The sequence below is a fragment of the Tinamus guttatus genome, unplaced genomic scaffold, assembly GCF_059628265.1.
Source record: "Tinamus guttatus ecotype Peru unplaced genomic scaffold, ASM5962826v1 Tinamus_guttatus_pri_ptg000030l, whole genome shotgun sequence".
NCBI classification, from domain to species: domain Eukaryota; kingdom Metazoa; phylum Chordata; class Aves; order Tinamiformes; family Tinamidae; genus Tinamus; species Tinamus guttatus.
Window position 1 is genome coordinate 848,618 of NW_028288564.1, and position 23,646 is coordinate 872,263.

The window sequence follows — 23,646 nt, forward strand, 5'->3', positions numbered from 1 at the left end:
TATAGGGTGCTGCGCGCCCCAAATATCAAGGAGAGGAAAGAAGAATTGAACACATTTGGAAAGTCAAGCTCACTGTTTGGGGATTTTTCCTTCTCTTTCTACAGACTCCAAGAGTCAGACCCACACTGTTCCCGCTCACGATGACACTCTGGCATCTGAAGAACAACATGACACCCACCACAAAACGCTGCTGTTGGCTGGCGCTGTCTAAAGCGGTGAGGTTGGCGAGGGAGGTGAGGCTGCCAAAGGAGCGCGAGTAGGGGAGTCGAGTGGGATGGGGCGAGCGGACGGGCCTCTGCTCCGTGGGACCTGTGGAAACCTCAGGAGAGGCAAATGTGACAGCTACGAATGCCCCTTTCATCCTGCTTCCTTGAAAACAGTCCGTGGGCTACCTCTGATAGCTGAGTTTTGGAGTTTTTTGTTTTGTTTTGTTTTCTCCTTTGTAATTATTTTCTCACCACCTTTGATCTGGAATTTTCTTACCTTTGTGGGTTTCACACAAAGAAGGGTAGTTTTTTTGGCAGAGACTCCATTTCCATTTTTAATCACAGCCGTCACACAACAGTTCATCTCACAGGATGTGAAAACTTTCTCATAGGCTTTATTTAACATATCTTGGTGGGTTGAAGGGAAAAAAAAAAGACAAAGGAGAATTTCTAAACGAATAGTTGCCTTGCTTTCAGTAACTTAGACGCTTTGTCCTTAGGTACGCTGCATTTGAGACGAACATACTTAATAGCAGCCAGCCAGACCTTACTGACTGACAACTGTTTCTTTACAGGGTTTCTATGTGCCAAGGAGCTGGACAGTAATATCCATTTGGTATTCATGGGAAGTACTTGCAGAACAATAATGACAATAATTGCTTCTGATTCTTGTGTTTACAACACTGCCAAAGTATCATTAGAGCCTTATTTATAGATTATAATGCTTATTAATCACACATATTTGAATTTTGGAATGTGTTAGATTAATATTCTTTTGTAACTTGGTTCTGTACTAATGCTACAAGAAGCAGTGTGTGAATGTAGCTAGCTCGCTGGGAACGCTTGCCTTAGAAAAGCGAAATCCTCCAAGCCATGTTCAGGTGAGGGATGAAGGAGATACCTCTTCCTCTGCAGGCAGATACAGGATCGGTCAGCTCAGTTCCCCATAGCGTCTCCTTGGCACTAAAATCAGGTTCAGACTCCTGAAAAAATATTGCAGAAGGTGTGATAGTAGTATCAGATTTTAGCTGGCTTTTTGATGCCCTCTTAAAGGGGGTGCTTTTTTTCTGCTTTAAAAAAGAAACCACTTTGGGGAGAGGGGAAGAGGTCCACCTACCCTCTCACTCTGCCCAATGGGCAAGTTTTCCCTGGACCTTAGGACTCAATGAATGCCTGAGAGGTTGGGCAATGAGAAACATAGTACAAAAATCAATGCTAATTTTGTTTATTAAATAATTCCAGCTTTTCTATATCGATGTCTGCTGCGATTCAATGGCATGATAGAATGAAAATGGATTTTTAAAAATGACAGTTAAAACAAGCAAAAATGTCACCCAAATCTAAATATCAAGTGCCATATATTCATATTCTCCTTTGTCTCTCTGTAGCCTGTTACAATGCTGAAAAAACACCAAAGCAACTGCAGTACCAAACTCTCCAATTTTTGGTGTGTGGCCAGCTCCATAAATTTGCATTTAAACAAATAAAATCCAGAACACTGTAGTATGTCTTCTTTTTTTTTTTTCCTGAGATCGTTGTTCAAACAAATTTAAAGAGGCTCTGTCAGTTTAGAGATCACATTTCTGTCTCCCTTTTCTTCTTCTTGCCAACTGCTGATGTAACGTGACTACTATAAACGCTGCAAATTAGGGGAACTTTATTTTATTTTATTCAGTATATTTTATTTAGTGCTTTTTATAGCACTTTCTGTGTAGACAGTATAACCTGTTCCTCTGTGTCATAGTCCCCCATTGTCCCCAGGGTCTTTTACAGAGCCACAGTGGCAGGAAAAAAAAAAAAAAAAGAATTAAAATGTAGAAGCTTTAAATTGAGAAGAGCACTTGTGGCTTGCTTCAACTCCTTCAAACTGCACTGAGCTCGTATATTTTAACTGACTAAACTAACAGGCAAAAGTGCCCCTTTAAAATGCACCTCACCTCTGAATATTCTAGCTTGCTTTTCTGACTGTATCTGTAAAATGTGAGTAGTGAGGTTTTCCAGGAATTTCAAACCCACTAAGACCAGTTGCTACTGAGCAGAGCCGAATCACTTCTCAACAAAGTAAAGGTTTTTTTAAAAATTAATTAAAAAATGAAAATGCAGAAAGCTGGTCAGAGATGGCACCAAGCAGCAAGGTCCAAGGTGCAATTTGGAAAGGAGCCCTTCCCGTGCCAGCAAGGAGCTTTTCCCAGGGGCACAGAGCAGCGGGCACCGGTCTTATCGGGGTCACGAGCATCCTCCCGTCAGGGACGTTGCTCAGAGCTTGCTCCGATCCCATGGAAGGAGGATCAGCCTCCGTGTTTAACCCTCAATTCGTAGACAAAGAAATTAGAATCCAGGAAGAGTGCTGGATGTTTGCAGGCAAGACGTTAGATTGGGCCCCTTTCCCGTTTTCTGCTCAACAACATCCAGCCAAAATGGATCGAAAAACCGATCCTGCTCTCCTGATGGGGCTTCCGCTGATAAACACCAATTTTTTGATTTCTCCTGATTCTGGTGCAACAAATGAAATTCGGTAAAGTTAGTTATGTGCTACATGATTCATCAATGTAGAGGAGTATACGACATATTCTCTTCCTTGCTGTCAACTACTGGCTGTTCCTCAAAAACTTTAGACTATTTTTGTTCAGGTTTCAATGTAACATAATGTAGAAGACTTTCCCTCTAACAAGCCTTTAAAATCTGTGTCTTATTATTTCCTAATTTTAGGAGAAAATATGTGGAAGTGTTTAGTACCAAGGTCCTCCTGTGAGAAAGTCAAAATAATAACATTTAAAACCTTAATTCTTTCTTTGCAGATTCCACTCTTATTTTTTTTGATTGAGTAAAGAATAATAATTTCTAATACTGGCATCTTTTTTTTTAAAGAGGTGGTAGTTTAATTATTTCTTCTAACTCTCTGAAAGAAAGGGCAAAACCAGCAGCTATCACATGGGAAAAGGCAGGTTTGGAATTATATCTATAGGGCTGATGCGAAACCTAAATGAAGATAAAAACAAAAATGTCCAGTGATAGTGGGTTTTTTGTTGGGTTTTTTTTTTTTTGCTCATGTGCTTGTTTTTTAATCAGAGAGACTATAACTCTGGTTTCTGTATCGACATCTGACTTTCTAAAGAAAAAGGTCTATTTTTTTGGAAAATACTGAGTTTTCTCAGTATTCTTGCTGAAGTCAAGGTCAGCTATTAATGCCCAATGCCTCTGAAAAATAGGTACTTTTCCTGCAGGATCTATACCTTTCCTGTGCATGTGGAGAGATGCATGAATTGCCCGTTCGAAAACGCCGGTCTTCTGCACAGAATACGTAGGTGAACTTACAAACACTGCTCCCAACAAGATTAGCACCCGACTGAGAGTACACAAGGTCAGATCTCAAGCAAATCCCACACAATAAACAGTAAAACCACCTTCCTAAAGGTAAGTGAGACCGAGTGTCTTTTGGGGTGTTCAGAGATACGGGATATGAAAACCACAATGGAAAAGTTTTGGTTAATTGGTTCCCTGACAGTATCTCTGCGCAGCAGGTCACAAAACTTGAACATTCAGCTGAAAAAGGGTCTAAACATGGAGAGAGACAGAGAGAGAGAGTTTCAAAAGCTTTTTTTTTTTTTTTTGGTATATCATTTTATTTGCTACATTTCTCAGTAGAACAATATTATTCTGTTTGTATTTAGCATTGGTTTTATTGTCAAATAGTAATTCTTTCTGCCACCAAATTGCGTGATTATTGTGTATTTATCCCTCCAGATACATAGCATGAACATTTTTCTTCCTTATTTTTATATCATTTATAGCTACTAAAATTTTGAAATTGTAGTTTCACATCATCTTCATAGAACTGCAAGACACAAGCAGGAATAAATATAAAAACATACCTTTCCATCCAGTATGCTACTAAATCAAAAGAAAAAAAATAATTTTTGTGTATTTTTAAATAGCCTTGTAGGAGTCATATACTTTTACTACATGCTATATATTGTATAATTTCTTCCTCTGTTATGACATATCTGATTAAGGAAAAAAAAACTTTTGAAAATGTAAAGGCATAAGCCTTTGTATGAAGTACTTTTAGTATGGTTTTTTTAACTGTGAGAAGATTAATAATTATCCTATAAGCATGACACAGTGTTTTAAAATTTTGTTTCTGGAATGGGTTAGCATGCAGTTATAAATGTGGGGGGGAAAAGAAAAAAAAAGGTTATTTCACAGCAGATAAACTTATATTTAAACAAATAAAGGTGAAATGGCAAAACTGTTTTTTTTTTTAAAAAAAAAGGATTTTTTTCTTCCGTCACGGCTGTTTTGAAAATAAAATATCAACAGGAAATTTCAGAGCAGGACTGAGCATCTATACAGAAAACACGAGGTACTAAAATTAATCAGAAGTGATTTGGGGAAGGGCATCAAGTGCTTGTCTTGGGGTTTGGGTCAAACGTGTCCAGAAAGAGCTCTGCTGTGCAGGACATGGAAAGCATTTTACCCACTTTTGCCTTTTTTTGTGGCATTTGAGATGCTCCACGGGTAGGAACCAGCCCGTAGACCACGCAGGCTTTTGGTCTCCTTCAACAAGACAAGTTTTAAGTGCTCATAGTCCCATCAAGGACCTTCATATTTCCCAGAAAGGGGCATTTCTTTTCTAACCAAGCTCATACGCATCCAGTGCTTTCCACTTATGCAAACACTCTTTCTGGACGTAACTGTTGAAAAATTCCCCATCTCGTGTCTCCTTCCCATGGGTCAGATTTTACTGGCCTGGTTCCCCGAAGCTGGACTAAAGGGAGCAGGATGCAACCTTTAGGTCAGCTAGGCGTAAATGCAGACAGCCTGGCTCTCCCTAGGATCTGATTCCAGGAGAATTCATTTTGGGCTCAAGAATCACGCAAAAACAGTCCTTCAGCTTATATTAAGTTCCAATGTAGTTGCACCAGAGAGAGGGAGGATGATCATGTCCTGCTCATTCCAGATGAACAAAACCCCAGGTGCCTTCAGTGAACGGGACATGCAGGGTTTGTCCCAAGCAGGGTAATGATCTGATAAGATAAAATAAAATAAGATGCTGGAGTTCGTAGATGTTATATTAAGGAAAAGACTGAGGGCTGCAGCTTCTTCTCACTGACACCAATAGCGAGACAGCCAGGGGACCACAATTTGCCCCTGAGCTGAAGTGCAGGATTGAATCTTACCACATTTTCTACTAGCTTTACTTGAAAGAGTAGATCTTAATAATTATTAATACTTTTAAATAATTTTAAACAGTACTATAGGCCATAGGGCTCATTTTTTAATACCGGGCTGAATTGTCTAAACTCCCTTTCTAAATTTTAAACATTGCTTTACTTGACCTCACACTTCTTATAAATGTCCCGTTGTGGTATGGTTTCACTATGCTCAAAAGCCCACGCAGATAGTATTGACTGTATCAGTTCATTTCATCTTATTAATCAGCTATTTAAAAACGCGTTCCTTTCAGTGCAGTACAAAGTGAAACATGTATTCTCTTTTTGTCATCTCCCAATTAAATCCATATGCTGTAATGAGTGTATTTCGTGTGCAAAATAACAATATGTTTACATGCCATTACTTCTTTTGTGAATTGCTTCATTTGTAAAATGTTGTATATAAAAATTGAATCGAAAATGATTTTTTTCTTTTTTTTTCTTGATGTGAAGCATTACTTAAGTTCATAGCAATTTTAAATATGATACATTTAAAATATTAATTTTTCCCATACATTATTCACTGACTTTCAGGTTTCATCTCAAGTTAGTGGCACTTTATGTTTCAAAGGAAAAACTGTTTCTTTCTTCAGTACTAATGTTCTATTAATTCACTTTGTAAAATCACTCTAGTTCAGACAAATGAAATTGCACTAAATTGCTTATGCCAAGAATCATGCTAAAGTTGTTGACATTATATAAAATTCCATTTTCCATTACTATTTTATGTTTTTATCTCAGTATCATCTTTTAGTCATAATTCATAGCCCTGTTTAGTTAGTTTTCAAAGGACAAATATATGCATAAATATTTTTGTGCTGAGATGGGGGCGTATGTGGATATTTACAGTAAAGTCTATAACTTAAGTGGCTTACAAAAAAATGAAGTACAAACTTGCAGTGGACTATCTTTACTGTTTTGCTTTAGAAACATTTTTATTTTGAGTAGTTTTCTTGTAGAAACATATCTCCTTCCAATGTGTTCCATTACACACACACTTACATATATATGCGCATATACACACACTTACACAGTTGTGAAAAAATGTATTTGTATGCATGTAGATCTACTTGCAATGCCACATAAGCGTGTAATGCAATGAATATTATTCATGTATTTATTTTATATACACAGATAAAATTCATTATCTGTATACATATACACACACATATATATATAATGTGTCTGTGTAAAATATGTGAAGGCATTCCTTAAAGGAGCAAGGAAGGCCTAAACGTAGATGGATCTTCATGACATCCAAAGAACTGCAAAAATGTTGGATACAAAACAGAATCTTTTTATATGGCCATTTATCTTTTATACTCCTTATAAAGTCCACGTGGGTATGCAAATACTTCCAGAGATAATGACAGAAATTATACCTGGACAGGCTGAAAATCTTCAATGGGTAAAACGGCATAAAATCCTATGAAATGTCTTTCAGGAATGAAATAATTTACAAAGCGCTGGAGCAAGAGTAGCAGTAAAAAAAAATGTAAATAAGAGTAAGACACTACGGGTATATACCTGAGTGTGTGTGTAGTCAGCTCTCTCTGACTGTCATCAAAATCTAATGTTCTGGAGTTAAGAATCCAACTGCAAGGACTTATGCCAAGAACACCAATACATTTTTATTAATATAAAATCTGTACTTTAAACTTTATGTTTGCAACATTGTTAATGATGTAGTTTCCTTTTTGACTGGTTCATATTTGTTCCCTTTGCAATTTAGGGAACTAGATTATTTTTTTTCTTCAAATTTCATCCTATTCTTTAAAATAGAAAATGCAAAATAACTGATGCAAATCCCTGCCATTCGTGACCACAATGAAATTACAGGGAGACGAGTGAGCAACGGGAGAGCGTCCTGATCGCAACCAGAAGAGAATGCCCCATTCCTATATGTTCTTTAAGCGACGGGGCCTTGAAATGTGAAGTAGATCTCAAATGCCAATTAAGTTCAATATAATATAGATATGTATATACAGTGGAGACGCACGCAGTCAAACGCTCCTTTTCCTGCCTGTCTCGTCGACAGGATGAACAAAACAAGTGCCCATCGCGACAGGGCGGCCAAGGGCGGCGCGGGGGAGCCCCTCGCTGGGTGGATGGTGGGGGGCAGCGCGGTGCCCCCCGTGCCCCCCCGGGTCCGTGGCCGCCCCCCGTGTGCCGCGGGCGGGCGAAGGAAGCGACCGGCCGAAATGCAGCCGGATTCGGGTTTGTTTCGCGACCCGCTTGCACGCGGGGCGGGGGAGAGGGGCCGGGCAGCGGGCACGCGAGTGGGGATGCCCAACGCGATCTTTAAAAATAAGTTTTTATTCTTTTTCGGGAGAGGGGACGTGGGGAGCAGGAGCGGCAGCGCCGGCCGAAGGGCACTGGCGGGGGGGAGGCCAGGGGAGCCCCGCTGGGGCGGTGCGGGGCCCCTGCTCGGGTGTTTGGTGCGTTTGGGGAGGGGGGGAGAAGCGGGGCCGCCCCCTCCCTGCCTCCCCCCCCCGCCCCGCCGGTGCCCCCGGCCCGCGCTGCCCCCTCCCTCCCTCCCTCCCCGGGGCTGCCTCACCGCTCCCGGCGCTCCCCGCTGGAAACGGGAGCGCGGCGCCTCGCAGCCGGGATCGCCGCATCCCACGGTCCTGAGGAAGGAGTTTGGGGCGGCGGGGGGGGGGGGCGGGAGGGGGAGGCGGGGGAGCCGGGGCGGGGGGGGGGGTATGCTGAAGAGTGACGGTGAGGAGAGGAGGAGGAGGAAGGAGGAAGGCTGGGAAGAAGGGGGTGGGGGGGGAAGGAGATCCTGAAATGGAGCCAGCCCAGACGGGAGAGGATGCAGGAGCAGGGGCTGGAGGGAGGGCTCAGCCCAGCCCGCGGGTGCAGCCGCCCCACGCGAGCCCGCGGAGGGGCCGGGAAGCCCCACGCGAGGCGAAGGGCGCGAGCGCGGGGGCCGCGGGAGCGGGCGGGAGCGGCCGCGCGTGGGAGCCCCACGAGGCGGCTCCCACGGGGGCCACGGGGCTCCCGCGGCCGTGGGGGCGGTCAGGAGGAATGAGCAGCAATTTGTCACCCGGGTGGGACCCGCAGCCCTCAAAGGGCTTCAGGCGACGCCTTCTGCCCCCTCCGCGTTTTGAAGCACATGGGGCTCTTAGGAGGGGAGCAGGAAGCGGGGGGAGCAATTCCCTCCCCCCCGGCCTCAGCACTGGGCATTACAGTAGCTCCCTTTGAGCCTTCCCTAATGTCCCGGGGCTGCGATTATGGGCAAACTTTCCCTCTGCAGGGAGGAAGCGGCGGAGACGGAGGCTCCCAAGTTTGTGAGTTTGGCAGCAGGCGCCCCGGGCCGCGCTGACCCCCTGGCAAGGCCTGTGCATGTGGTGCCCGGTATCTCTGGGCTGAAGTGACCAGCTCCAGAACCCTCCCCTTCATCCACCTGCGCCCTCCCGGTCCCAGGCACCTTCCCACTGAAATTCAGCTCCTCCAAAGGTCTCCAAACTCAGCTCCAAGCACTCGCGTCCACATCTCTCTCCTATCTCCCCCATGAGGTTACCCTGTAAAGCAGAGGGGATCCTAGAGGGGATGCCAGGTGCCGTCGTGCTGAGCGTCAGTACAAAGGAGAGCAAGTGAAGTCCCCAGGCAAGGTCACTGCGCCATGACCGTGTGCATGACCTTGCCCCAGCCTCGCACAGCCCCAGCCACAGCAAACGTGGGGCGTCCTGGCCCCTTCTAATGTCAGCCGTAGCCACTACTGCTCTGTGCATTCAGCTTTTAGCATATTTGGTGACTCTGTGCGTATGTGCATGGGCTTATGTGCACACACAAACACATATATATCTATACTGGTGTGCCTGTTAAACTGGACGGTGATTTCTCTACTACTGGAACATATATAATACACGCATATAGTGATGATACCTAAGGTGTTTGGGGATGGTGATGCATAATATCTTATAAATTTGAAGTTTTTATCAGGCAGAGCAGATTACTTTAAGCGTTCAATTTCTCAGAGATCCAATTTTATTAGGATTTACTATCATTTGTGCTGAGCATCCCCAGGGAAATAATGCTTTGATTAATGTAATGCTGGGCTGGGATCCGCCACATGCCCCTCTCCCAAGAGAAGGGCCCTGTTTGACAAACAAAAACAGAGCAGCAACTCTTGCAATCTGCGCTCACCTTTTGGAGGCGGCTGGCGCGCACACGCGCGGGCACACGCAGGATGTCGCCACCTCCTCCTCCTCCCGCTGCCCCAAAGACAATAGGAGCCTTTGGAAACAATGCGTGCCCTTATCCATGTGCACACAAGGCCGCGGATTGAGCGCGGCCAGGCCCACAAGGATCCCGCTCTGCGCCCCGCCGAGGAGCCAGAGCATCCCGGGCAGCTCAAAGCCGCTCTGTTCCCGGCTCTGCCCGGCCTCCCAGCGTCGCCGCCTCTTTGTTTCCCGCTGCAGGCCTCACCGCAAAACGGATTTCAACTCTCCTTGTTGGGTCCAGCAAGGGGCCCAGGAGCTCTGTTCCTGCCCCTACCTGAGGGATCTCCCTCTAACCCCGGGCCCCGGCATGGGAATCACAACCAGGCAACTCCGCTCAGTCCAGAGAGGGCAGAGGGAGCGGGGGGCCTGGGCAACGGCCTGAAACAGAAAGTGTCATTATGTAATTTTTTTAAATGAAATAAACTACTCCTCCTCCTCCAGGAGCTGATTTCTTTTTTTTTTTCTTTTTTTTTCCCTTTTTTTAGTTATCTTTGTTCCAACCCCACCCCCCTTTCCAGCTGTGTCAAAGGCTGGCGGGAACAATAGTGTTTAAACGGGTCTGGAGGAATAAACATATCGTAACCAGAGATTAACTAACACGCTCTCTGCGCCACAAGGTGAACTGGCCTTCGTGTCCCCTCCCTCCTGCTCTTCTTCCTCCCTTCTCATCTCTCCTCCAAAACGAAGCCCCTCAGCAGCCACAGAAATGGCAGTTTAGGGGTTTTATTCTCTTGCCAGGCCACGACCAAGCAGGTCCCATCGTGACGGGTGGCAGGACACGGGGTGACCAAGGAGGGCCCTGCCCGCACTTGGGCCACTTTGCTCCAAGTCTGGGTGACTGCATCCTGGTCAAGGAGGAGGGCAGGGAGCAGCGGCCACCGGCAGGGATTCGGGGATGCGCTTCGCATGCTGCTTTTCAGGGAGACGCTCCTGCCTACCCAGTGACCCCGAGGCGGTGACTCAGCGATTGCAGCGCGCTGAGGTGGGGGGGGGAAGGGGGGGCTTTCCCCCCTTCCTCCTTCTTTTCTTTCCTGATGAAAAACGATGCAATTACGTTTCTGCATGCTGATCTGAGAGTTCAAATAACAAGCCTTAAACGCGTTATCAGGCGCTCGTTACAGGAGGGAGGAGGGAGGAAAGAAGGGAGTGGGGGGATCTAGACGTACGTGTGTGCGCGCGTGCTTGCATGTGTGTGCGTGTGCATATATACACACACATATATACGCATGTGCTTATATCCTTACACGAGGGTGCACATGCATTTAAATGAGAGACTGCTAGATCGGCCACTGCTCGGCCTGAATCCACTCACGGAGGAAGAGGAGGGACGAGGCCCCCTGTAAAACAACAGCAGCGGCGACGGCAAAAGAGAGGGGAGAAGCAGGGGCGCAAATCCCTGTGGGGGAAACTGCCTCCGACCCCCCCACCACCTCCATTTTCCGAGTGCAAGATGACTTTCCCACCCTGTCTCCATCCGCTCCCCCGCGGTGTAAATCCCCAGGTCCCGGGTGCACTGGGGCCGGTGCCCCCCACCCCGCGGCCCGGGGCTCCCCCCGCCGCCGGGATCCCCCCCTGCCCGTTCCTGCAGGATCCGGGTGGCAGGGCCGGGATTTCCAGAGGGGGGAGGGAATAAACGCGATGAAAAACGTTAACTTTTGACTGTAGGAGTCACGGTAGAGTTGAGAGAAGCTGCGGGGAGATATGTCACTTAATCCCAGGGCTCCCGAAGTCCCTTTTATCAAATAACGTGATGCGGATATTCTGCTGCTCCAAAAGCGGCTGGGTGCTTAAAAGTGTCCGACATGGGAAAAAACAGGACCCGGGATAAAATGAACACACGCCCAAACTGACCACACGTCCATGAAAACTCTAAGCGGAATAAATAAATATAAATATATATACACATTTTTAAAAATGCACGGTAAAACTGTAGCTGCTGCATCCGCGAGGGGCGAGCAGGCAGCATGCGTGTGTTTGTGTGCAATGCCAAAAAGAGCAGCCTTAAGGTTGACCTGCTGCAATCTGCACCGAGCTCCTCAGACAATAGGCAAGTTCAAATGTCAAAAAATCTAATAATAATAAAAAAAAAACAGAGCTGCCAAACTGCACGAACTGTTTTCTGGTGTACCACAATTATTCACCCTCTTATCCACTAAGAGACTGCCAGCCCTTATGCGCATAAAAGAAAATCTATGTAATGCATATGGATTCCTTTTTTTTTTTTTTCACATGTGAAATGCTATTGAGATGGCAAGCACGCAAATCAGAATGATATCATGTCTAATAAAAGCGGGGCTAAGGTTTTCGCAGTCTTTAAAAAAGACTCTAACTTGTAAATCCCCCTTTTTATGTTGCCACATGCACATTACTCTTATAAATAAAAATCTACATGCTCAAGGAGCTGGACTGCAACTACATATCCCCATGATTTTCACGTCGGCGGGAACGTTAGGTTTCTATCACATGCAATGTGCCTACGTCGAGCTCAAGTCAACAGATAGATCGTTCCATTCATTTGGCAACTTTCATTACGGTGCGTGTGAGGTGAACCCTAAGCACACCACGTTGGGTAATATCGGAATTATGCAGCTGGGAAAGAAAAGACCTCTATTTGAAGCCTCTCTTGCTTTGCATGCGCAGCTCTGCATTATTGTGCGAATTTATTATGGAGCCTGAAATGCTTTGTTATGCTCAAAACAATAAATAAGGTTGAGAGCGAAGCCTTCGTAATAAAAGGTATGGATAAATGATCAGCCTGCCTATTATGTTCATCGTTATTATTGCAAGCTTTTAAAAGTCATATGTATATTTTCCTCTGTTCTCCAGATTGGTTAGTGTAATATTCCTAGCGCAGCTATCAACATGGTCATAAGAACTATGAACTACAGTATGGGCAAGCCTGAAAAGCAAAGAGCGAATCACGTCAGCCAAGAATGCTGCATATCTGGAAGCCAGTCAACATTTTCAGCCCACTGCCGTATTATGCAGGAATATGTTTTACATACAGCGTCCTGTATACGGAACATGTCTTTATGTTTAACATTTTCATTTGCAAACGCTAATTAGGCATGGTCTCCACGGTTATATTAGTGGATACCTAATCATGCCCCACTAAAAGTAAATGAGTCCTAAAGACAGTAAACTTCCACTTTATTTTCCCTACCTCCGTGACAATATCGTTTCTAGATCCATTTTCCAAAGGCGTTCGTTTGGACAAAATAGATATTTATTAAGGGGGGTTGGGGGACACGTTATGTGTAGCAGTGTCACAAATATCGTGCCACTTTGGGCATAAATCTGATAATCCTGCCCAAATGGCATTTTGTTTCAAATGAGGCAAGGAAAGTAAGTTCTTGCCGAATTAACTTGTTGCTTGTTTTAGTGTTAGCTTTTCTGCTCGCCTTTATTCCCCGCCGAGGTCTCCTCAAGTAGCTAATGCGAGCATAAGCCAGCGGAGCCGAGCTGCTAGCTCTTATTTTGTTTAAAATATCCGTTTGGAGGCAGGAGAGAGAGCAGAGGGAAACTGGGGGCAAATAGAGGGCTTCCCAAAATCGGGATTTTGTGTATTGCTGGGCTCTTGAAAAGCTAAATAAATAAATAATAAAATAAAAAATAAAATAAAAAATACCCTCACGCTCAGATGTGAGGGCAACGTTTGCTAAACTACGGCAAATCTACACGGAGTGACCACGTTCCTAATGAGAATTGCACTCTGGAAATGTGTTTTACTACTCTGGAATATTGCTAGCACTTGTTTCGCCAAAAGCAGTAGGTGGAAAGTTTTGTTCATGTAAATATCCCGACCATTTTCCCCGCGCGGTCAACACACGTTCGACTCCGTTTCCCAAACGAAGCCCCACGAACACTTCAGATGAAAATTAAAAAAAAAATAATAAAAGAAATTAAAAAGAAAGCAGAGAAAAGTCCATGTTCCTGTAGGTCCTCCTCTTTCCTTGCTGACTTTTTTTTTTCGCCTTAGCTTTTTAAGCAGGGCGAGTTCCTCTTGCCAGGGTCTATCATATTTATGGGCTGTGCGATTTCCAGGGCTCCAATTGGTCTTTCCTTTATGGAGAGGAGAGGGATAAAACTTTCCCAGTGGCTCGGAAAGTGCTGGGGCTCCGGCGCGGGGGGAACAAAGTGGCCTCGAGCCCCCGCCGCCCTGCGGCCGAGACGCAGCTTTTGGGCTCCCCCCACGCCCGTCGAGGTTGGGGGGACCCCCCGGGCAGGTGCTTGAGCTGCCCCTTTTGGCCGTGCCCGATGGGCACAGAGCGAGAGGAGAGTGGGGGGGTAGGAGGAGGAGGAGAAAGAGCAGCCGTGGTTGCTTATGTCCTCCCGCAAAATATACATTAAAAATAATTTCCTCCCTCCCTCACCCCATCGGGAAGAGAGACGGCTAAAAGGAGTGAGCGCCGGAGCTGGGACGGAGCGTTCCGCAAAGGCCAGGGAAGCCGGTGCTGGGCTCGATGGCCACCACTGCCGTTTGGTGTCGCGGGGTTTGGGTTCAGCGGAACGGGCCGCGGGCGGGACGTCCCGGGCAGCTCCCGACCGGGACGGGCGCTGGGCGCCAGCCCGGAGCTCCCGCGCGGGCAGGAGTCAGCGAGGGGAGAGAGTGACTAAAAAACAATAATAAAAAATCTACCACTACTTTTCCAGGTTTAATACAGCAATTAAATTAAACGATTATATATATGCATACATGTCGTTTTATTGCTTCTCCAGTGGCTTAACCGCCTTATTTAGACAAAAAGCCGTGCGGCACCTGGGGTTACCCCGCACCGCCCAGGCTTTAATGAGCGGATTTCGCCCCCGTCCCGGCCCCGCGGGCGCCCTCACACGCCCCGGGGAGAACATCGGGGGCGGCCTTTGAGCATCGCCCCCGCCCCGCGCCCCCCGCCCAGGGCCGCCCCTCACCGCGTTTCGGGGCTCCCCGTTTCCGCGGGGCCGTCGGGGCTGGGGGGGCCGCGCGGCGCCCGCGCCGTCCGGGGCCCCACGGCGCCCCCTGGCGCCCGCCCGCGCCGCCGCCGCCGCCGCCGCGCAGGGAGTTAAGGGCAGCCAATAAAATCGGCTCCCGCGTTTCGACCGCGAAAGTGCCCGGCAAAATAAAGCGCGTTTTAGTGAAGCGAAGGAGCCCCGGCCCTGGCGGCCTCCTCTCTGGCTGAGCTAGGGCCCTTTTATCTAAAGCCCAGTGCACAAACATATAGCTTAATGTGACTAGTGTTCCTCCTTTTATTTCTTTCGCTATGGCAACCAATATGTTCTGCTCAGAAATGTTCCCCCATCAAGGAAACAAATGATGTGGAGGGAGCAGCTCTATACGGCATCTGTTCCAGAGGAGTACACGGAGTTAACCCCAGCCCAAAGAGACGCCGGGCACGTCAACAAGAAGTGGAAAATGAGCGATTCTCCCCCCCGCCCCCCCCCCAATTGAAACCTATACCTCCCTAGTTTTACAAGCCGTTTTATTGATTTGACTATCGACCGTCTCCAAAGAAGTAACTAATTCTAGGAAATTGCAATGATCGCGAGCTATCGTGTGCCCAAAAGAGCAGCAGCAAGCGGGGCGCGGGGGCGAGGGTGGAGGGGAAGAGGGAAGAAGGGGGGAATCATACAAATAACAGAACAAAATTAAAATAATTGGAAGTCACGCAGTGGGATATTGTAGCCTCGGTAAAGTTTTCCAGGAGCTGTATCTGGCCTACTAATTTCATCCTACATAATTTATCACATTATTTATCGCACTGACCCAAACGCTATAAAGGAGTTTCAGCCCATTAGCCTATACCTCTCAATTAGGTGGAATTCAGAGAAAGTGGACGCGGAAACAAGAAAGACTGTTCAGGAGAGAGAAACCCAGTGAAATCTGGTCTGCAATCCTCAAGCCCCGACCTCCTTTGAGAATAAAACGCAGGGATGTCCTGGTTAGTTTTGATTGATTAGGCTCTTTCTGACGGACTTTCACTACCGAGCTCCCCATGTTGCGCTTAGCCGCCCGCTCTCCGGTTGCAAAATTAACCCTGTGCGCGCTCGGCCGCTCCGCACCCTCCTCCGCCTCCCCCCGCGCCCCCGCCTGCAGGTGCCCGGGTCATCCCGGTACCGGCCCCGGCACCGGCCCCGCTCCGCCCGCAGCTCCCTCCCCTCCTGCCCGGAGCCCCTCCTGGAGCAGCGCTCGAAAATACCCCGCATCCCCCCTGCCCCGCTTGGAAAATTGAATATATATATATATATATATATATATATACATAAGCGATATTTTCGAGAGCTTTCTTTTTTCCCTCTGCCACCCCCCCGCCGCCACCAGCCCGAGTGTTACAATAATTAACAGTGCCCAGAAAAGTGAAGTAGTAACCAGAAAGACTTTCCAGCGCACAAGAATTGCTCTGCTGCCTTGAGCTTTGGAAGGAATCCATGCCTTTTTATGTAATATTTCGCTAAGGTGTTTTTTGTTGCTGGTGGGATTTTTTTTTCCCTTTTCCTTTCCCTCTTATTTTTTAAAGCTTGTTTCCTTCCAGACAGTTGCCATGGGTTTCCCTGTCTTGTCCTAAGCTTTTGAAAACATATATTCAGAAGACTTTAAAGAAAACAAAAGTAGATAAAATAAATGCGAAACACTTACCGCTCTTACTTCCAGGATTTAGAGATTTTTTTTAATTTTTGATTTTAATAAGGTGACAGGGGGGAAAAATCATGTTCTCAACTCCAGCGAAACGATCCATGTTAAGATTTTCCTTTGCACTGACTCCACTAAGCCCCGCTCTCCACTAGTCTATTATTTTCACCAAAATATATGAAAATTTATGCAAATGAAAATCAGCACTAACTGTTCTCCCCTTGTTATACTTTGGATTTTTTTCCAGACAAAACAATCACACTCTGCAAGGGAGGGGGTGGGAAGAGTTGGGGGAACTAAGTTTTTTTTTTTAACTCCAATTCGAGTTATATTTTTTGTTGTTGCTGTTATGTAGGTGCACTTATTTATTTTTTATTTGGGATGGGGATTTATTCTCCCCCCCCCTTTTTTTTTATTAAGAAAGTAGATCTGTTTGCAGAGGCGCTATCACGTTTCATCAGGCCACCTGAGACGGCTTTTGAAAGCGTGTACTGTGAAATTCATAGCAGTAATTTAGACAAAATCCTCACTGTATATTAATGAAAGACGGCCCCATGGCACCGTTCCTATCCTCCCCATTCAGTGTAAACAAAACCACGAGACTCGCTCGGTTTTTGAGCCTGATCCAAGCAAAATCGGCTGGAAAGGAAAACATGGGGTTCTGGCACTGACTATTCAAACGTCTGCACCTGGAGATCTCAGATTTATTCAATGAAATCTGTGTTAGATCTTATATATATATATATATTTAAAAAATCTTTGGAGGACCACGGGAACAAAAAAAATAAAAAAAATAAATAAAAAAAGAGAGAGAAATGGTTCTGGTTGGGGGTTCGCCCCCGGGTCCCTCCGCTTCACAGCGGGGCCTCTGGAGCCCCGCTGCAGCCGGGACGCGCTCCCGGCGGCTCCGCGCGGCCCCGCGCGGCCCCCGCGCGCGGACACGCGCATCGCGCGCGCGGCGCGTGCGAGGCCACTCATTAAAGCAGCAGCAGCGTCGCCCTCGCTGTCCGAAGCGGGAGATGGCGCTGGGAATCCCCGGAGAGCGCTCGATTCGCCCTTGTTTTTGTTGCCACTTTCGCTTTTTTTTTTTTTTTTTCCTTTTTTCCCTCCTTTTTTCCCCTTGGTTCCCTGAGGTTGCCTGCGCGCGGCGTTTCCGCTCGGTCGCATCTCCCTCTCCCTCCCTCCCTCCCTCGCTCCCTCCTTCCCTCCCTCCGCCCCCCTTAACTCTTTCCGCTGGACGGGAAATAACGAGGCGCCTCGCGCGGCTCTCCCCGCGGGGCGCGCGCACAAAGGCAGCACGGGGCGGGCGCGGGGACACGGCGACACGGCGACACGGGGACCGGCCCTTCCCGCTCGGCCGCCTGGGGTCAAAGCGGCGGAGGAAGAGGGAGTCGTCGCGGGGATGGACTGGGGGGATCCGCTGCGGTGGGGGGGAGGGGGGCGAAGCAGAGGCGGGGAGGGGGGCGCAGCGAAATAAAAAGTGCCACCCCTCCCATCTTGGGCGTCACTGTTGTTATTATTGTCATTCCTGGCCGCCCCGACGCCGCGTGCCCGAGTAGCGGGATAACTCGGACGCGAAGAGTTAAGAGGCGCGGGGCGGAGGGACGGGAAGGGACCGGAGCGGGGAGGGGGGCAGGGCGGGGGGGGGGGGTCGGTCCGCCCCCTGGGCGAGAAGGGGCGGTCGGGGGGGCGGCGGCGGCGCGTCCCGTCACGGCGCGCGCGGCCAATGGGCGCCGCGGGGGCGCGCGCGGGGGGCTCCGCGGCGCGGGCGGACGGGGCGGGCCCCGCGCGTGGGCGGCGCGGGCGCGGAGCGGCGGGGGGGGGGGGGGCGGGGGGGCGGGCAGAGCGGCGGGAGCGCGGCGGGCGCCCGCGCGCACTGCGAGCCAGCCCGGCGGCGAGCGGCGCGTTTTGCGCGGCGCGCTATAAAGTGAAGCGTATAGGGCGCGCGCAGGACGGGCGGGCGCGCGGGGCGCCGAGCGCGCCACGCCGCCTCTCTCCCGCCGCCGCGGCCGCTGCTGGAACTAAAATACTAATTATTATTCTAACAAAAAGCAAGCACCAAAAAGAGAGAGAGAGAGAGAGAGAGAAAGAAAGAAAGAGGAACAATCCGCGAGAAAATTCAACTTTTTGCTTTTCTTTTTCCTAAAAGAAAAAAAAAATAAAATGTCTTATGCAGACTGTGGCTCTAGCGAGAAGGCTCCGGCAGGACTCTTGTTGCAAAGGGGACAAAGTGCTCCGGCAGCAGCACAACTTTGAGAGATGCATCATCGCCACCGTCGCCACCACCATCATCATCATCACAGGAAGTTTTCTTAGGGCACCGACAAAACTTGCGAATAAAAGCGCGAAAGGAGAGTGCGGAGCCGAGGAGAGAAAGAGAGAGAGAGCACGCAAAAGGGGGGAAAAAGGAGAGAGATATCCCCACACAAAGCCTTAAAGGACGCCGAGAAGGAAAAGTTTGGCGCGGCGAGGGGAAGGCTGTGCGGTGGAGATGTACTCCTAGGGGAGCACAGGGGAGAAGGACCGGGGGCTTTTTGATCTCCCCCCCCACACACACTCTTTTTCGCTTTTTAGCCTTTGTTTGGTTTCCTCCCCGCGAGCGGCAAACCTAGTCGAGAAGAAGGCGGCGGAGGAAGGGACGAAAGGAAAGAAAACACAAATGCATTAATATTTTTTTCTTCTTCTTGAAAAGAAAAAAAGAGAGAGAGAGAAAGCGCAGAGGAGGCGAAGCGGAGCGCAGCGCTAGCAGGTGAAGCCCGCGCCCGGCGGCGACGCTGGGAAGGCGGCGGCGGCCCCGGCTCCGCTCCCGGCCCCGGCGGCGGCCCCGGCAGCGGCTCCGGCAGCGGCCCCGGCGGCGGCCCCGGCAGCGGCCCCGGCAGCGGCGGGCGCGGGCGCTCGCGGCGGCCCCGGCGCGGCGGGGGCGGGCGGCGGCGGGCGGCGGTCGCGGGATGGCCGCGGCCACCTCCAACCCCTACCTGCCCGGCAACGGCCTCCTCTCGGCCGGCTCCATCGTGCACTCGGACTCGGGCGGCGGCGGCGGCGGCGGGGCGGCCATGCAGCCCGTCACCTCGGTGGCGGGCGGCTACCGCGGCGACCCGGCCGCCAAGATGGTCCAGAGCGACTTCATGCCGGGCGCCATGGCCGCCAGCAACGGCGGCCATATGCTGAGCCATGCCCACCAGTGGGTGACAGCCCTGCCCCACGCCGCCGCCGCCGCCGCCGCCGCTGCCGCCGCCGCCGCCGAGGCCGGCTCGCCGTGGTCCGGCAGCCCCGTGGCCATGACGGGCAGCCCGCAGCAGCCGCCGCCGCCGCCCGACGTGAAGGGCGGCGGCGGGCGCGACGAGCTGCACTCGGCCACGGCGCTGCACCACCGGCCGCCGCACCTGGGCCCGCCGCACCAGGGCCACCCGGCGGCCTGGGGCGCCGGCGCGGCCGCGCACCTGCCCTCCATGGCGGGCGGGCAGCAGCAGCAGCAGCAGTCGCTCCTCTACTCGCAGCCCGGCGGCTTCACGGTGAACGGCATGTTGAGCGCGGCGCCCGGCGGGCAGAGCCTCGTGCACCCGGGGCTCGTGCGCGGCGACGCGGCGGAGCTGGGCGAGCACCCGGGCCACCACCACCACCACCACCACCAGCACCCGCACCACCCGCCGCACCACGGCGCCGTCAACAGCCACGAGGCGCACTCGGACGAGGACACGCCGACCTCGGACGACCTGGAGCAGTTCGCGAAGCAGTTCAAGCAGCGGCGGATAAAGCTCGGGTTCACGCAGGCCGACGTGGGGCTGGCGCTGGGCACCCTCTACGGCAACGTCTTCTCGCAGACCACCATCTGCCGCTTCGAGGCCCTGCAGCTGAGCTTCAAGAACATGTGCAAGCTGAAGCCTTTGTTGAACAAGTGGCTGGAGGAAGCCGACTCCTCCACGGGCAGCCCCACGAGCATCGACAAGATCGCGGCGCAGGGCAGGAAGAGGAAGAAGAGGACCTCCATCGAGGTGAGTGTCAAGGGGGCCTTGGAGAGCCACTTTCTGAAATGCCCCAAGCCCTCCGCCCAGGAGATTACGAACCTAGCGGACAGCCTGCAGCTGGAGAAGGAGGTGGTCAGGGTTTGGTTTTGCAATCGGAGGCAGAAAGAGAAAAGGATGACCCCGCCGGGCATCCAGCAGCAGACCCCCGACGATGTCTACTCGCAGGTCGGCACCGTGAACTCGGACACGCCGCCCCCTCACCACGGACTGCAGACGAGCGTGCAGTGAGAGGCGCGTGCAGTGCGGGCGGGGGGGCAGCGGGGCCGGCACCGGCACCGGCTCCGGCTCCGGCTCCGGCACCGGCACCGGCTCCGGCGGCGCCGCGCACACGCTCGCGCTCCCCCTCCCTCCCTCACACACACACACACAAACACTCACACACACGACATGCGGGCTCGTTCAGACTGCTTGTGGTTATATATATATGGATAGACGCGTGCATCCGTATCTATATCTATATATATATATACAAGAGCGATGCGGACAGGGAGCGCTGGAGGAGAAGAGCGATGCGGGCGCTAGCGTTGCACACTGTGGTGGGCAAGCGGGGCGGAGATGCGTAATGCACCAAAACTGCAGATGTGCCGGGGGTTGCTTGTGGGAAGAGGGGGTGGTTGGGTGGTTTGCCTTTTTTTTTTTTTTACTGTTATTTTTTATTATTATTGTTCTCCGAAACCCCTCTTGCAGCGGTGAGCAGCACTGATGCCTGCACCTCTCCTCTCCTCCCCTCTATCCCCAAAAGGGCTCTCTTCTATGAATCACGGAAAGTTTTTTTTTCTCTCTCTTTTTTTTTCCCCCTCTCTCTCCCCTTCTCTCTCCCTCTCCGCCCCCCTCCCCTTGTTTTTAATGGGAGAAATCCCCCCCTCAAAAAGGGGGTGGTGGTAGTGGAAGCAGAAGCAAAATAATCTGGTTAAGCACAGGGGTGCCTGCTGCATTCCAGCACCCTGTTTTTCTTGGCCAAACCGTACGACTTTGGTGCACGGTAGACATCCACTCTGAAAACATGCATGTCTATGTATCTCTGTATTCTGCAAAATGAAAAGGGCCACTTTCCACCCCCCCTTCTTTCCCCTTCCCCCACTCCTCCCCCCCCAGAAAAAATAATAATATGCACACAGCACTAAAAACAAGCAGACTACATAGGGAAGCAAATACATATATATATATTTATCTATATATATAGGTATAGCTATAGAACAAAAATATGGAAAGAAAAGCCCGCACACTGAAAGCTGACCCAGAGGAGAAAGGGGGGAGGGACGGACACCGGGGAGGGGGAGAGACGGAGAGGTTGTTGGTCCCTGAAGTTCGAGCTCTGTAGAAGGACTTGGCATGAATTAAGGGAACCAGCAAGAGAGAAAGGGAAATAATTTAGGGCTGTCAAAGTCCTGCTCCTGACGGCTGCCAATCATCATGGAAGAGTCATAAAAAATCCACTGCTAATATTTTTTTTATTAATATTTTTATTTTTTATTTCTGGACTGATTCAGATAAAGGGATTTAGAAGGACTGAGCATCTGCAGCTGCACTTATCTGAACTTCTCCTCTCCTAAATCCGTTGCCAACTTTGATTGAATGGGTGCTGTGGATGTGATTATATAATACTGCCATTTCCAAGCAGTGTTTTTGGTAGGTTTTAATAAACAGACTTTTCAAAAAGACGGCAATATAGAATTGTTAGATCCGTTGTTGATCTAAAAAAAATTTGCTTTATATTTTCATTAAATGACTTCTTTTAATATTTTATTCAGAATACCTATGAACTGCTGCAAAACGGTAATTTATTTTTTCCCCAGATCTTGTATTACGTGTTTTTTTCAGACGAGCACAAATCAAAATGAAATGAAAATATGGACAGTTGTTAGGTAATAAGGGTATCTTTTGATGTGATAATTTGATTGTAATTTAATTTGAGTAGTGATTCCGTAAGAGCTGATTGAGAAAATAAATTTGTTAGAATGAAATAGTCTGTGTCTGATGCATAAACCCTGTGTCGAAAAAAAAAAAAAAAAAAAAAAAGTTCTCCGAAGGAAATATTGCCAACCCAGAGGTGGGAGAATTGCTGGAGTCCGACGTGCTCTCTGCACTTGTGCTCCCTGGAAATGCAGCGCCCCGGGATTCCTGCTCTTTAGCTTCCTAGCGCAATCCTCGCTCTCTGTCAGCCCGCACGCGGAGCCCGTTTCCCTGGCGCTTTCCAGCAGCGCAGGGGCCCCGTGGCGTGGGAAAGGAAGGCAGGATTAGGGATGCTGAAGGACCGCATTCCCCACGAAAGGGCTGTGCTGGTTCGGGCTAGGGCTGCGCTTCGCTCGATGCTGCAAGCAGGGAGCTTCCAAAAAGTTCCCTCTTGCTTTGGCTCCTCTCAAACTCCGGACTTGGTGGGGGGCAAAGGGGGAGGTGTTAAAATATACATTCTACATAAAATATTCATTTTATGTCTATATAAATCTTTGTATTTATTTTATCTTTATAATTTAAGGAGAAGATACTCTTTTTTTTTCTCCAAAAAGAAGGTTATATAGGAATATGACTTTTCGCATCCTGCGCACGGTCCTGCGCGTAGTTGACCCTTTCTGTTGTTGCTGTCGTTGCTGCTGTTGCTGCTGCTGTTGGTTTAGGCTTTTCCCTGTGGGGTGTGAGTGGCGTAGCAGTTTTTCCTTCCCCCCCTTGCAAGCCAGCGCGTGTGTTGGTCCTGCCGAGGGTGCCAAGGGAGGCTCTAGCGGGGCTGTCACATTTATCTGCTAGGTTTACTGCGGTGAACAGGCGAGTGGGCGCCCGTTTCTGCTCCCTCCGTGCCGCGCCGAGGACGCGGGGGGCACAAGGAAGCTGCAGCCACTGGCCCCCGCTAACACCAGTGCGCGGAGGAATAAGGTTTTTATGATCCTTTATGATCCATCTCGCCCGTGGCTCCTTCCTCGTCCTCCTCCCTCCCCCCACAGTCTCCCCTCCCCGCTTGTCTTGGTTCTCGGTGCGATGTTGACGTGGGGGTGAGAAAAAAAAACGGAGAGAAAGAAGGAAAGAAAGAAAGAAAGAAAGAAAGAAAGAAAGAAAGAAAGAAAGAAAGAAAGAAAGAAAGAAAGAAAGAAAGAAAGAAAGAAAGAAAGAAAGAAAGAAAGAAAGAAAGAAAGAAAGAAAGAAAGAAAGAAAGAAAGAAAGAAAGAAAGAAAGAAAGAAAGAAAGAAAGAAAGAAAGAAAGAAAGAAAGAAAGAAAGAAAGAAAGAAAAAAAAGTGCTGTATAAACAACAAACATTTCTGTCTTGCACATAGGCCTTGTGTCACGTTCATAAATCAAACCCACCCTGGGAGCAGTGCGAGGGGATGCATTATTTTAGCGCCAGATCGCAGTAAATATCCCCGTCGTTTTGATTTGTG

General features: G+C 49.5%; 1 protein-coding gene and 1 long non-coding RNA gene across 2 annotated transcripts; one reads left to right on the top strand and one right to left on the bottom strand.

Annotated features, from left to right (window-relative positions):
• Positions 1-439: 439 nt before the first annotated feature.
• On the bottom strand, positions 440-16,558 carry LOC148596120 (uncharacterized). The gene is made up of 2 exons (XR_015913699.1): positions 16,259-16,558; positions 440-1,189 (listed from the first exon to the last, which is right to left on the bottom strand). It is a non-coding gene; the product is annotated as an uncharacterized LOC148596120 (long non-coding RNA).
• A 2,642-nt stretch (positions 16,559-19,200) lies between these two features.
• Positions 19,201-20,517, top strand: POU3F3 (POU class 3 homeobox 3). The gene has a single exon (XM_010220087.2). The coding sequence runs from the start codon at positions 19,201-19,203 to the stop codon at positions 20,503-20,505; it is 1,305 nt and encodes a 434-aa protein (XP_010218389.2). The 3' UTR covers positions 20,506-20,517.
• The last annotated feature ends 3,129 nt before the right edge of the window (positions 20,518-23,646 follow it).

Coding starts and splice junctions, on each gene's coding strand:
- POU3F3 (XM_010220087.2), top strand. CDS start 19,201: ATGGCCGCGGCCACCTCCAACCCCTACCTGCCCGGCAACGGCCTCCTC.